Here is a 15,073-nt window from a genome sequence, read left to right as displayed (position 1 = left end):
CAGAAACAATATATGATGCATCCCATAAATGTGAATGGGTAAGGGAGTGGGATTAAAAAATTATAGACACTAATTTGTTTTAATGAATAACATGAAAATTATCCTGTTCAAAAATTTTACTTTATAATATCTTACTATTAATTATAAGAGATAGGCATATCATAGGAATGGCAAGCTTTCCGAGTATGTAAATGGTACTACATCCTCCTTGACAACTAAATGGTACTACGTCCTTCTTGACAGCTAAATGGTACTACATCCTCCTTGACAGCTAAATGGTACTACATCCTCCTTGACAGCTAAATGGTACTACATCCTCCTTGACAGCTAAATGGTACTATATCCTCCTTGACAGCTAAATGGTACTACATCCTCCTTGACAGCTAAATGGTACTACATCCTCCTAGACAGCTAAATGGTACTATATCCTCCTTGACAGCTAAATTATTATATATCCTCCTTGACAGTTATACGGTACTACATCCTCCTTGACAGCTAAATGGTACTACATTCTCCTTGACAGCTAAATGCTTCGACACCTTTTTTGACACCTAATGGTACTACATCCTCCTTGAGAGCTAAATGGTACTACATCCTCCTTGACAGCTAAATGGTACTACATTTTCCTTGACAGCTAAATGGTACTATATCCTCCTTGACAGCTAAATGGTACTACATCCTCCTTGACAGCTAAATGGTACTACGTCCTCCTTGACAGCTAAATGGTACTGCATCCTCCTTGACAGCTAAATGGTACTGCATCCTCCTTGACAGCTAAATGGTACTACATCCTCCTTGAGAGCTAAATGGTACTACATCCTCCTTGACAGCTAAATGGTGCTACATCCTCCTTGAGAGCTAAATGGTACTACATCCTCCTTGACAGCTAAATGGTACTGCATCCTCCTTGACAGCTAAATGGTGCTACATCCTCCTTGAGAGCTAAATGGTACTACATCCTCCTTGACAGCTAAATGGTACTGCATCCTCCTTGACAGCTAAATGGTGCTACATCCTCCTTGAGAGCTAAATGGTACTACATCCTCCTTGACAGCTAAATGGTACTGCATCCTCCTTGACAGCTAAATGGTGCTACATCCTCCTTGAGAGCTAAATGGTACTACATCCTCCTTGACAGCTAAATGGTACTGCATCCTCCTTGACAGCTAAATGGTGCTACATCCTCCTTGAGAGCTAAATGGTACTACATCCTCCTTGACAGCTAAATGGTACTACATCCTCCTTGACAGCTAAATGGTGCTACATCCTCCTTGAGAGCTAAATGGTACTACATCCTCCTTGACAGCTAAATGGTACTGCATCCTCCTTGACAGCTAAATGGTGCTACATCCTCCTTGAGAGCTAAATGGTACTACATCCTCCTTGACAGCTAAATGGTACTACATCCTCCTTGACAGCTAAATGGTACTGCATCCTCCTTGACAGCGAAATGGTACTACATCCTCCTTGAGAGCTAAATGGTACTACATCCTCCTTGACAGCTAAATGGTACTACATCCTCCTTGACAGCTAAATGGTACTACATCCTCCTTGACAGTTAAATGGTACTACATCTTCCTTGACAGCTAAATGGTACTACATCCTCCTTGACAGCTAAATGGTACTACATCCTCCTTGAGAGCTAAATGGTACTACTTCTTCCTTGACAGCTAAATGGTACTACATCTTCCTTCACAGCTAAATGGTACTACATCTTCCTTCACAGCTAAATGGTACTATATCCAACTTGACAGCTAAATGGTACTACATCCTCCTTGACAGCTAAATGGTACTGCATCTTCATTCACAGCTAAATGGTACTACATCTTCCTTGACAGCTAAATGGTACTACATCTTCTTTTTTTTCTTTTTTTACAAGAGGCAGCTCAAGGGGGCACAAAAAAAGAAAACAATAATAAAAAAAGCCCGCTACTAGCTGCTCCTAAAAAGAAACAAAAGAGGTGGCCGAAAGCAAGATCAAATACGGGAGGAGAGATGTCCTGATACCCTCCTCTTGAAAGAGTTCAAGTCGTAGGCAGGAGGAAATACAGATAAAGGAAGATTGTTCCAGAGTTTACCAGCCTGAGGGATGAAAGAGTGAAGATGCTGGTTAACTCTTGCATAAGGGGTTTGGACAGTATAAATGGTACTACATCTTCCTTGACAGCTAAATGGTACTACATCTTCCTTGACAGCTAAATGGTACTACATCTTCCTTGACAGCTAAATGGTACTCCATTCTCCTTCACAGCTAAATGGTACTATATTCTCCTTGACAGCTAAATGGTACTATATCCTCCTTGACAGTTAAATGGTATTATATCCTCCTTGACTGCTAAATTGTACTACATCCACCTTAGCAGTTAAATTGTACTACATCCTCCTTGACAGCTAAATGGTACTACATCCTCCTTGACAGTTAAACAGTACTATATCCTCTTTGACAGTTAAATTGTACTATATCCTCCTTGACAGTTAAACAGTACTATATCCTCCTTGACAGTTAAACAGTACTAAATCATCCTTGATAGCGAAATGGTTGTACATCCTCCTTGACAGCTAAATGGTACTATATCCTCCTTGACAGTTAAAAGGTACTACATACTCCTTGACAACTAAATGGTAGTACATCTTCCTTGACGGCTAATTGGTAGTACATCGTCCTTGACAGCTAGATGGTAATATATCCTCGTTAACAGCTAAATTGTACTACATCCTCCTTGACAGCTAAATGGTAGTACATCCTCCTTGATAGCTAAATGGTACTATATCCTCCTTGACAGCTAAATGATCCTACATCCTCCTTGACAGCTAAATGATACTATATCCTCCTTGACAGCTAAATGATCCTACATCCTCCTGGATAGCTAAATGGTACTATATCCTCCTTGAAAGCTAAATGATCCTACATCCTCCTTGACAGCTAAATGGTATTACATCCTCCTTGACAGCTAAATGGTACTATATCCTCCTTGACAGCTAAATGGTACTATATCCTCCTTGACAGCTAAATGGTACTATATCCTCCTTGACATTTAAATGGTACTATATCCTCCTTGACAGCTAAATGGTACTATATCCTCCTTGACAACTAAATTGTACTATATCCTCCTTGACAGCTAAATGGTACTACATCCTCCTTGACAGCTAAATGGTACTACATCCTCCTTAACAGCGAAATGATACTACATATTCCTTGACAGCTAAATGATACTACATCTTCCTTGACAGCTAAATGGTAATTTATCCACCTTGACAGCTAAATGGTACGACATCTTCCTTGACAGCTAAATGGTACTACATCTTCCTTGACAGCTAAATGGTACTACATCTTCCTTGACAGCTAAATGGTACTATATCTTCCTTGACAGCTTAATGGTACTATATCCTCCTTGAGAGCTAAATGGTACTACATCTTTCTTGACAGATAAATGGTATTACATCTTCCTTGACAGCTAAATGGTACTACATCCTCTTTGACAGCTAAATGGTACTATATCCTCCTTGACAGCTAAATGGTATTACATTTTCCTTGACAGCTAAATTGTACTACATCCTCCTTGACAACTAAATGGTACTACATTTTTCTTGACAGCTAAATGGTACTATATCCTCCTTGACAGTTAAACGGTACTACATCCTCCTTGACAGCTAAATGGCAGTACATCCTCCTTGACAGCTAGATGGTACTACATCCTCCTTGACAGCTAAATGGTACTACATCCTCCTTGACAGCTAAATGGTACTATATCCCCCTTGACAGTTAAACGGTACTACATCCTCCTTGACAGCTAAATGGTAATACATCCTCCTTGACAGCTAAATGGTAGGACATCCTCCTTGACAGCTAGATGGTACTACCGTATTCCTGATCGTCTTGGAGACAGGCCCAACATTCTATACTTCTTCCTTACCTCAAACCCTTCTGCTTATTCTGTCAAACTGTTCTCTCCGTTGGGCTCCTCCGATCAGAATCTTATTTCTGTATCCTGTCCTATCGCTCCTGTACACCCTCTGAACCCGCCGAAAAGCCGATGCTTCTGGCATTTTGCTTCAGCTCGGTGGGACGACCTGAGGATGTACTTTTCCGATTTCCCTCGGAATGATTACTGCTTCCAGGATGGAGACCCCTCTGTGTATGCTCAGCGCATCACAGAGGTGATTGTCTCTGGAATGGAGGCATACATTCCACGTACTTTCTCTACTCCTCATGCTAAAAAGCCTTGGTTTAATCACGCTTCTTTTCGTGCTGTCAATGATAGAGAGGCAGCTCGCTAAAGGTACCAGAGCCTTCAAATTAATGCTAACTATGAACTTTACATTTCTGCCCGGAATCGTGCCAAATCTAATCTCCGACTAACCAAAAACTCTTTCATTAATAGAAAATGCCAAAACCTTGCTTTCTCTAACTCTTCCCGTGACTTCTGGCATCTAGCCAAAAACATCTCCTCCAACTTCACTTCTTCATTTTTCCCTCCACTCCTCAGTCCTGACGGCAACACTGCCGTCTCATCTATCTCTAAGGCTGAACTCTACTCACAAACTTTTTTCTAAAAACTCCACTCTGGACGATTCTGGGCATATTCCTCCTACTCATCCCCCCCTCTGACTCTTTTATGCCCGTTATAAAGATTCTTCAAAATGATGTTTTCTATGCCCTCTCTGGCCTCAATCCTCAGAAGGCTTATGGACCTGATGGAGTGCCTCCTATTGTCCTTAGAAACTGTGCCTCCGTGCTGTCACCCTGCCTGGTCAAACTCTTTCGCCTCTGCCTGTCAACATCTACCTTGCCTTTCTGATGGACGTACGCCTTCGTACAGCCTGTGCCAAAGAAAGGTGACCGTTCCAATCCCTCAAACTACCGTCCTATAGCTTTACTTTCTTGTCTATCTAAAGCTTTTGAATCAATCCTTAACCGGAAGATTCAAAAGCACCTTTCCTCTTCTGACCTTCTATCTGATCGCCGGTATGGGTTCCGTAAGGGGTGTTCTACTGGTGATCTCCTTGCCTTCCTAACTGACTCTTGGTCATCCTCTCTTAGCAGTTTCGGTGAAACCTTTGCTATTGCGCTGGACATATCAAAAGCTTTTGATAGGGTCTGGCACAAATCTTTGCTTTCCAAACTACCCTCCTACGGTTTCAATTCTTCTCTCTGTACCTTTATCTCCAGTTTCCTTTCTGACCGTTTTATTTCTGCTGTGGTAGACAGTCACTGTTTTTCCCCTAAATCTATCAACAGTGGTGTCCCACAGGGTTCTGTCCTATCTCCCACTCTCTTTCTGTTGTTCATTGATGATCTTCTTTCCAAAACGAACTGTCCTATCCATTCTTACACCGATGACTCCACTCTGCATTACTCAACTTCTTTTAATAGGAGACCCACAATACAGTAACTTAACGATTCAAGTCTGGAGGCAACAGAACGCTTAGCCTCAAACTTTACTATTATTTCTGATTGGGGCAAGAGGAACCTGGTGTCCTTCAACACCTCAAAAACACAGTTTCTCCACCTATCTACTCGACACAATCTTCCAAACAACTATCCACTATTCTTTGACAACGCTCAGCTATCATCTTCCTCAACACTAAATATCCTCGGTCTATCCTTAACTCAAAATCTCAACTGGAAACTTTATATCTCATCTCTTACTAAATCAGCTTCCTCGAGGCTGGGCGTTCTGTACCGTCTCCGCCGATTTTTCTTCCCCGCACAGTTGCTATCCATTTACAGGGGCGTTGTCCGCCCTCGTATAGAGTATGAATCTCATGTGTGTGTGTGGGGGGGGGGGGGGGTCCACGGGTCCACTCACATACCTCTCCTTGACAGAGTGGAGTCAAAGGCTCTTTGTCTCATCAGCTCTCCTCCTCATACTGATAATCTTTTACCTCTCAAATTCCGCCGCCATGTTGCCTCTCTTTCTATCTTCTATCGATATTTTCATGTTGACTGCTCTTCTGAACTTGCTAACTGCATGCCTCCTCTCCTCCCGCGGCCCCGTTGCACACGACTTTCTACTCATGCTCATCCCTATACTGTCCAAACCCCTTTATGCAAGAGTCAACCAGCATCTTCACTCCTTCATCCCTCACGCTGGTAAACTCTGGAACAATCGTCCTTCATCTGTATTTCCTCCTGCCTACGACTTGAACTCTTTCAAGAGGCGGGTATCAGGACACCTCTCCTCTCGAAATTGACCTCTCGTTTTGGACACTCCTTTGACCTCTGTTCGGGAGCAGTGAGTAGCGGGCTTGTTTTTTTTTTTTGTTTTTTTTACGCCCTTGAACTGTCTCCTTAGCTGTAATTTTTTTTTCTACTTGACAACTAGATGGTACTATATCCTCCTTGACAGCTGAATTATTCAACATCCTCTTTGACAGCTAAATGGTAATACATCCTCCTTGACAGGTAAATGGTAGTACATCCTCCTTGACAGCTAGGTGGTACTACATCCTCCTTGACAGCTAAATGGTAGTACATCCTCCTTGACAGCTAGATGGTACTATATCCTCCTTGACACTTAAACGTTACTACTTCCTCGTTGACAGCTAAATTGTAGTACATCCTCCTTGACAGCTAGATGGTACTACATCCTCCTTGACAGCTAAATTGTAGTATATCCTCCTTGACAGCTAAATGGTATTCCACTTTTCTTGACAGCTAAATGGTACTATATCCTCCTTGACAGCTAAATGGTAGTACATCCTCCTTGACAGCTAAATGGTACTACATCCTCCTTGACAGCTAAATGGTACTACATCCTCCTTGACAACTAAATGGTAGTACATCCTCCCTGACAGCTTGATGGTACTACATCCTCCTTGACAGCTAAACGTTACTACATCCTCCTTGACAGCTAAATGGTAGCACATCCTCCTTGACAGCTAGATGGTACTGTATCCTTCTTGACAGCTAAATGGCAGTATATCCTCCTTGACAACTAAATGGTAGTACATCCTCCTTGACAGTAGATGGTACTGTATCCTTCTTGACAGCTAAACGGTACTACATCCTCCTTGACAGTAAAAGGTACTACATCCTCCTTGACAGCTAGATGGTACTACATCCTCCTTGACAGCTAAATGGTAGTACATCCTCCTTGACAACTGATGGTACTATATCCTTCTTGACAGCTAAATGGTTCTACTTCCTCTTTGACAGCCTTACGCATTGCTCTGGTCCAAATGGCTGTGGCCGAGGAGAAGACCAAGAACGTGGAGCGGGCCGTGCAGCTCATCGAGGAGGCTGCCGGCAACGATGCCCAGCTGGCGGTGTTGCCGGAGTGCTTCAACGGACCCTGCAGCCTCAGTAAGGAGCTTTGCTTACATGAGTATGAAGTGATTTTTTATTTTATTTATATATTTATTTATTTTATTTATTAATATTATTATTATTATTATTTTTTTTTTTTGGTGCTGCCTCTTGCGCTGGTAGGCTCTCTTGATGGCCCTCTTGGAATGCCCCAGTTCCGTTTATAGTGGCTGCCGTGATATATGACTCTTTGCCTGGCCCATGCTACCCCCCCGCGCAGCACTTGAACGATGCCGCTGACGTTATGGTTGATTGAAGATCTGGGCAGCATGTGGGTAACCTTCAGACACTGGCTTGAAAAATCAGCGTGTTTCGGTGGAACACAAACCTTGGTCCACGGGCTCACCACACCTGCACGCTGACCACCTGGCCACCGCCTCCCCATGTATAGAGATAAACCACTTTATTAAACATATTATATATTTTTACAATACTGTTTGTTTTTTGTAACAGTTCAACAGCGTCGTCTCCACAGGTGCTAATACTAATTACGTGGAGCCCGTCCCCGGCGAGAGCACCGCCCCCCTCGGTGACGCGGCGAAGAAGTTTGGCGTGTTTGTGGTGGGGGGCTCGGTGCAGGAGAGGGAGGGAGACAAGATCTACAACACCTGCACAGTCTGGGGGCCGCAGGGCAACATGGTAGCTAAGCACAGAAAGGTGAGTTGTGTTCATTTAATTTTGGAAGCAATGGAGACGATTATCAAAGCTTCCGTCACAGTCCGAGATGTCCGGTGATCACCACAAGTGTCTCGTGCCCCTGACACTGATCTGCCACACCCACTCCTCCTCTTCCTCACACCCTTGCTTGTCTGTCTGTCATTTAATTTTGGATCGAAGCTTCTGTTGCAAGTCTTAGTGTCTGCCTATCTCCACAAGTGTCCCTTAAGACCTGTGCGCCTTGCGCCTGGTTGCCGTGCATCTGCCTATGTCTCTACGCATGCAACACGCACGCTCAAGCATGCCTCTAGCTGCATGCTTCTTCCTCGATGGATGCGCATGCCTCTTTCTGTTCACACCTGGAGTGAAGCACACATACACTTAAGTCGTCAAGGTGTCTGCTCTGAACCATGCAGCTGCTGCTGCCGCAGCTGGTCATTGCCGTCTCGAGTATAGAGAAGGCATGGCAGCTTGCTGGGTTCTTTGCCGATGAGTCATCCAAGTAAAGCCGATTGTGTCCCGCGCTGTCCAACTAAAATGTTATTTTTTGTGTGTTTTAATGCATATTTTTGTGTTAAATACATTTTTTCTGTGATAAAAAAAGGTTTTCCAACATCAATATCTTCTAAACATCATCAAATTAGTAGTAGAGAAGAGCGAAAAACGGCCACTGAATCACCACCTGCGAACTGTCCACCCAACCCTAACGATACGCCTAAACCAAATGCTACATCCAGCGAATCCTCAGAGGTAGAACAACTTAAAAGGCAGATTAGGAACTTAACGGAACGGGTAGGACAATTACAAACCTCAACCCGTCAGTCACGATGAGAACGATATTGCTCATACTGTCGGTCCCACACACATTTCTTGAGAGAATGTTGGCGGAAACCGACACGTGGTACTTGCTTCGATTGCAAGAAGTACGGATGCTGGCGTGGAAATAAAAACTGCCCAGGTCAATCAGCCAGCCGAACATGACTAACACAGGGACACAGTTTGGCTATCATCAGTAAAATCATGAGGGCAGTGGTAGTAGACACGGGTAATGGTCATACCCTTATCAAAGAATCGGCTGCGAATGAACTAGGGAGTGAAATAAATAAAAGACGCAACATACCTAGTTTAAGAGGCGTCACGGGTTCCGCTCTCCGAGTTATTGGTATGGTTTGGTTAGAAATCGGGGTAGGTAACGATCATGTACACAAACAATGGGTTCCAGTAGTCCCAAACAGTTACCTTGATGCAGAGCTACTGCTGGGTACTGACATCTTAGGGAAGGTTCCTTTTCAATGGAACGAAAGGTTGGACGAGATAGAGTCTGGGGTAATGCTTCATACGTAGTTGGTCACATAAGACGACAAAAAGGGAAAGTAGAGAGAATACGAAGCATTCCCCCGCCCCTAGCCCACGGCGACATCCCTAAAGGGGTAAATCTCACAAAGCCTCTTCATATGGAACCCTATACGTCACAATTTATCCCTATCCAGGTAAAGGAAAACCCAAATACCACCTTGCTAGTTCATCCTCAACCCTAAATCAGTCAAAACAGTTTACTTAACTAAAGTAAATGAGCAAAACACCATCTACCTTCCTTTCGTTAACAACACCAAAGCAGTAAATTGATTCAAACCGGGAACGCTATTAGGTTCATATAAATACCTCGACGACGAACCAGACCATGCGAGTGAGACGGCCGAGGTTATCCGGAACACCCGGGAGATTCAACATGACCTCCTCCCAACTACCGATCAAGTGAACATCCAGGGTAGCAGAACAGTACGACTAGCAGAAATTATAAAACAGCAGAAATGGAACCATCTTACTCATGAACAAAAGGAGGAACTGAATTCATCCATTCTAGACCACGCTGAACTTTTCATTCTGGACAAAAGTGAACTAGGGTTAATGGCAGGCCCCCCTGCGAAACTTAATGTAGCCGACCCGAGACCGAGTCGAGGCCCTAGATATCGTTACCCTGAACAAGCAAAAAAGGTGATAGCGGAAATGTTACAAGACATAGAGAATAGGGAAGTCATTGAGAAATCGACATCTGCGTGGCTTTCACCCATTGTCTTAGTGAATAAACCTGATGGTAGTAAGAGGATGTGTCTGGACTACCGACACGTTAACACGCACCTTAATACTGATGTTTATCCCTGGCCGAGACTGGGAGAGCTAGTAGAACAAGCAGCGGGCCAGCAATTTTATGCCACCCTTGACATGCGTGAGGCTTATTTTCAAATTTTAGTAGATGAAAACAGCAGGGACGTTACCACCTTCAGTGATGGAGTCACCTTGTATAGATTCAGGCGACTGCCGTTTGGCTTCAGCTGCTCCCCTGCGATTTTTTCTCGCCATATGGCTGCCCTCCTATCTCCCCTGCTTAAAGAAGGCTGGATTAAAAACTATTTGGACGATTTAATCATTTGGGCACCAGATTTTTCTACCTTAACAAGCCGACTGAGAAAGGTTTTTTCCCTACTCACTGAGAATGGCGTCAAACTAAACTTAAGTAAATGCGAATGTGGGAAGAAGGAAGTCACATTCCTAGGATACAAGATCTCAAAAAAGGGCAGCCGACCTAATCCTGAGAATGTAGAAGCTATCTTAGAAATGAAACCCCCAACTAAAGTAAAAGAAGTCAGGAGATTCTTAGGAATGGCCGGGTTCTATCGAAAACATGTAAATAACTGCAAAAATAGCCGCCACTCTCACTAACCTCACTCGGGCCAAGGAAAGCTTCAATTGGAACGAACAATGTCAAACGGCTTTCGAGACACTTAAGGAATGCCTTGCTAATGCGCCAGTGCTAGCCAGAGCGCAAACTAACCAGCCGTTCATAATAACCACCGACGCCAGTAACACCCATGTAGGCGGAGTCATAAGTCAGATCCAACTATGCGGAGTCACCAAACCTCTCGGCTAATTCTCGAAGAAATTAAATCACAGTGAGTGCCGATACTCCGCCACTGACAAGGAAGCACTAGCGGTCTTGCTTACCTGTCGGCAGTTTCACCATTATCCGTGGGGTACTAGATTCACCATAGTAACCGACCATCAACCCCTTACCAGTATTTTTAAAAGGAAGACCAAATCCGCGAGAATGAACCGCTGGGTCTTAGAAATGAGAGAATCCAGTTATGAGATACAGTATTTAAAGGGGAAGTACAACTTCGTGGCCGACCAACTTTCAAGGCCAGTGCTAATCATCCAACGTACTCCTGAAACCACATTCCTAGGTCATCCCAAATTAGTCTTTAAAGAACGACAAAGAGAAGAAGTGAAATGGAGAGAATTAATTGAATATCTGGAAGGAGGTTCTGTCCCTACTAAACGTTACCATAAAACCATCTTTCAGCAATTTGAAATAGGGGATGAGATTCTATACTATGCTAGGGAAACAATTGATGGAGGCATACATTACACCCTCGTAATACCTCACAGCTTAAAGACCGAAGCTTTACAACACACTAGTGGCATAAGCGGTGGGATGTCTCATCATTATTTGCCTAAGTGCCCACTCATCACAGACCATGTGGAAAACAGCTTTAATAGGCCATAACCAAATTCGAAAACAGCTCAACTTTTAAGTGAGATTTTTTAAGGTTATTTCCAAGTGAAGAGCGAGTATGCAAATGCAGAGTTTTATTGCTAAAGTGTAAAAATATTAATCTTTATTATTCTTAGATTAAAATAAAATTTACTAGACTTACATACTCATATACTTCGTTTTACTAAATATACCGGTCGGGCAAAAACTTGTGAATAGGCCTCCTATTACTACAAGTTAAATGTGGTTTTAAGAATCTGGCCGAGTATAAATATGTAAAATTTAAGTTAGAAATATGATAGGTGATCTTACTTAAAAAGGATCCATCATATTATAACTGTCGGTTGAAGCAGTTTCTAAACGGGTTTGGAAGTGATAATTTTCGTTTGCTAAATGAGATATTTAAATTTGACCTCGTGTAATATTTCTTGGAAAAATCCTCTCTCCATTTTGATACACGCTTAACTTAGTCTATTAATCACCAGTAAATGTTCCACATCGGTGCAACTTGAAAGTAGTCGTCTGTCGCTATGTAGAACAAGGTCCAACTTGACAACAATTCAAGGACTATAGAAGCCCTGGCAGGAATTACCCTCAGTAGGGAAACCGTTGTATAAAGGCGTCTATCTGACCGACCTGTTTGCGGGAGGTCAGAAAACCCGATATGTGTTCACCATCATCAGTCATTGTAGTCGATTCGTAAAATTCCACCCACTTCAATCTAAGCACACACAACACGTGCTGAAGGCTATAGTACATTATGTGACTGACTACGGAACGCCCGAGAAGGTATCGACCTGGACAACGGGGGCGGGTTCATATCGAAAGCCTTCCCAGATTTCTGCTAACAACACTTCATAACATTATATTCCCCTACCACCTACCGCCCCACTGGAAACGTCGTCATGGAGAGGATGCTTCGCACACTCAAGTCTCTCCTGGCTGTGCCAGGGTCATCTTTTACGGTGGCCATGACTTCCCCAGACGAGTTAGAAGTGACGATCCAGTGAGGCATGGAAAGTTTAGAATGTTTGTAAGGCTACTGGTAACCCTGTGGTGCACTAACACACCTGGCGGAGACGCGAGTAGTAGTTGGAAGGTTTTTGTGATGTGTTAGCCACTTTATTTCGCAGAAATTGGCTGCAACTAACAGTCAACACGGGTCGCGCCGGGGTGGGACGACTTCAGGACGTGACAAGCTCTCGTATCCCCACCTTAGGAGACCTGGCAAAATGAAAGGTTAGAATGAATGAGGGAGTGATAGTAGACTAGAATGAAAGGAATGGGTGACTGAGGTGCCGAATCTTGCCATCGAGAGTACCAGGGGACTAAGGTTAAGTACCCACACTGCCGGCGAACCAAGAGGTTGGCTGGGGTGGAACTGCCTATCACTAATCTTGGTGTTATGTCTCAAAGGGACATTGGAGTTATGTCTCAAAGGGACGTTGTGGAGTTATGTCTCAAAGGGACATTGTGGAGTAGTGACCGGATTGTGGTCACTGTTTGAGGATAATAAGCTCCGTCCAGAGTAATGTTAAGTGCAAGGGGTTACTACAGTCAGGGAAGAGAGATAACTCCCCTACAGGGGAAAGGCAGAGTGGACTTTGGATTGTGAAGGAAGGATTTGAGGGGTGAAAAATTCTTCAGGGGGGGAAAGTGTCGTGTAATGCGGGGAAAATTGAGAAATCAATAACTTATAATAACTGATGTGTTGCTTGTGAATCAGGTGGTTACGAGCCGCTAGACAGACAGACGAACCAGATGTGGAGCTGCTGGCGTGACTACGCCCCAGCCGAAGGTGCCGAATGATCATTAGTTCAGTTTTTTTTTCACGGAGGAGGGACTAGTAAAATTTTTCACCTGTTTTAAGTGAGAGAGAACCAGTTGCTTCGGAACTCCTTCTGAACTGGCGGAACAGGCCAATTGTATGTTAACTAAACCACCGATAAATGCGTTCACTAGCCTCTGGCTAGCCCGCGGGCAGTGGGGAGAGGTGAGAAGCCGACGGTGTGAGCGAGTCTTCCTCACACTCCGCCTCAACCTCACTTCACAGCTACGTTAAACCCAGCTCCTTGGGACCAAGCCTGTTAGTGTGTTATCTTGATACAATGTTAATGTTACTTATAAGAGGTGAATTGACACACACCGCCTCAACCTCACCCCACAGGTTCCCTAGCATACTGACTGAGCTGGCACCTCACTTTTGTCATTATATAGAGTACGTATGTGAACATCCCCTTTTGTGTGGGCTTATGATCACCCCCTTGGTATCTTAACCCCACACGAATACCTTGCCCCCATGCGTGATCATCTTTGTGAACACATATCGGTGGCTGAAGGGAGATATTTTCTTGTATAATTATGCATCATAGAAACTTGGCTAGGGTAGGTTTTGTTAGCTATGGCCAGGACTCTCTCTCTCTATATATATTATATGAAATGTTCTGTGATGAGTATGCCCTACTGGTGATTGGAATGATGAGTTGTAATCAGTATTGTAAAGTAACTCGATAAAAGCTCGCTACCATTACTAACAATGTGTTGTCAATAGCATTGTAAATTAACTTCAGTAAGCTCGCTACCATTACCAACAGAATGATGAATTGAAAATAATATTGTTACTTAACTTCCATAAGCTCGCTACCATTATATACGAACATAATGTGAATAAACCTCATAATAATTAAACCTTGTGTTGCGTAACCCTAACAACCAGGAAGCACACTTCTAGTAAGATAATAAAAACAGAGGATCGCAGCTGAAGGCAACACAATACATCTAAGGATACATGTGGAAGAAGTGCTAAAAAAATAAAGGCCTTGATTTAGGCAGGGGAGTAGACATAAGGGACTGAACATATAAACTACAATCTAGGGGCAAATGCAGGATACTCACTGAGTACAACTGAAAGAACATTATTGTTAACGAACCAGCCCACCAGCTCAGGCAGGTCCCAGTGGCCCTGTGGGCGGTAAGCACTAAGAGCAGGACATAGTGTTTGAGCGTGTGACCCCCGGGCCTGGCACACAAGCTACAAGGTACAGGGTCAGCCCCACTGACTTCCCAGTAATATCTTTAGCCCAGCCTCAGCCGCATCACCACCAGATCATAGGATGCACTAAGCCTACCATAAGTGTGGGTGCAGCTACTTGAGACCTGGGTTTGCCCCTGACCCTGTTGACATGGAGCCAAATCCTCTACAGTGTCTTAATCTTACGCAGCTGCCCCAAGAAGTCGCCCCACTATCGCTACCGAGCCTGTTTGCGAAGAGGGCTGCATCGCAGAATGCATGCCTTCTACCGCAGTCTCCAGCGAATCCATCCGAGAGTAGACTGCGGTCAGGCCAGAGTCACCCACAATCTGGGCACCGCTGCCGGAGGCGGGTGAAGCTACATGTGTCCCTGTAGCCTACACAGGAGGAACTGGACCGAGAGAAGTACTGGGTGCTGCCTGAGGCTGCAGGGGATCGGCTGCCGGCGAGAACGGTAGAGAACGGAACCCTCCATCAGCATCAGCAGCCACAGGAGCCGGACCAGGAGGGTGCCATGGAGCAG

At 44.1% G+C, this 15,073-nt stretch overlaps 1 protein-coding gene across 1 annotated transcript in view; it reads left to right on the top strand.

Annotated features, from left to right (window-relative positions):
- The window catches only part of LOC126993279 (omega-amidase NIT2-like), a 41,451-nt gene that overhangs the window by 12,718 nt on the left and 13,660 nt on the right, over window positions 1–15,073 (top strand). The window contains exons 3-4 of the mRNA XM_050852239.1: window positions 7,160–7,306; window positions 7,785–7,966. Of these exons, the coding sequence (XP_050708196.1) occupies window positions 7,160–7,306; window positions 7,785–7,966 (329 nt within the window). The remainder of the gene's footprint in view (window positions 1–7,159; window positions 7,307–7,784; window positions 7,967–15,073) is intronic.

This window comes from Eriocheir sinensis, unplaced genomic scaffold (assembly GCF_024679095.1).
Source record: "Eriocheir sinensis breed Jianghai 21 unplaced genomic scaffold, ASM2467909v1 Scaffold596, whole genome shotgun sequence".
Classification (NCBI taxonomy): Eukaryota; Metazoa; Arthropoda; class Malacostraca; order Decapoda; family Varunidae; genus Eriocheir; species Eriocheir sinensis.
This window is presented reverse-complemented; position numbering and strand designations above follow the sequence as displayed.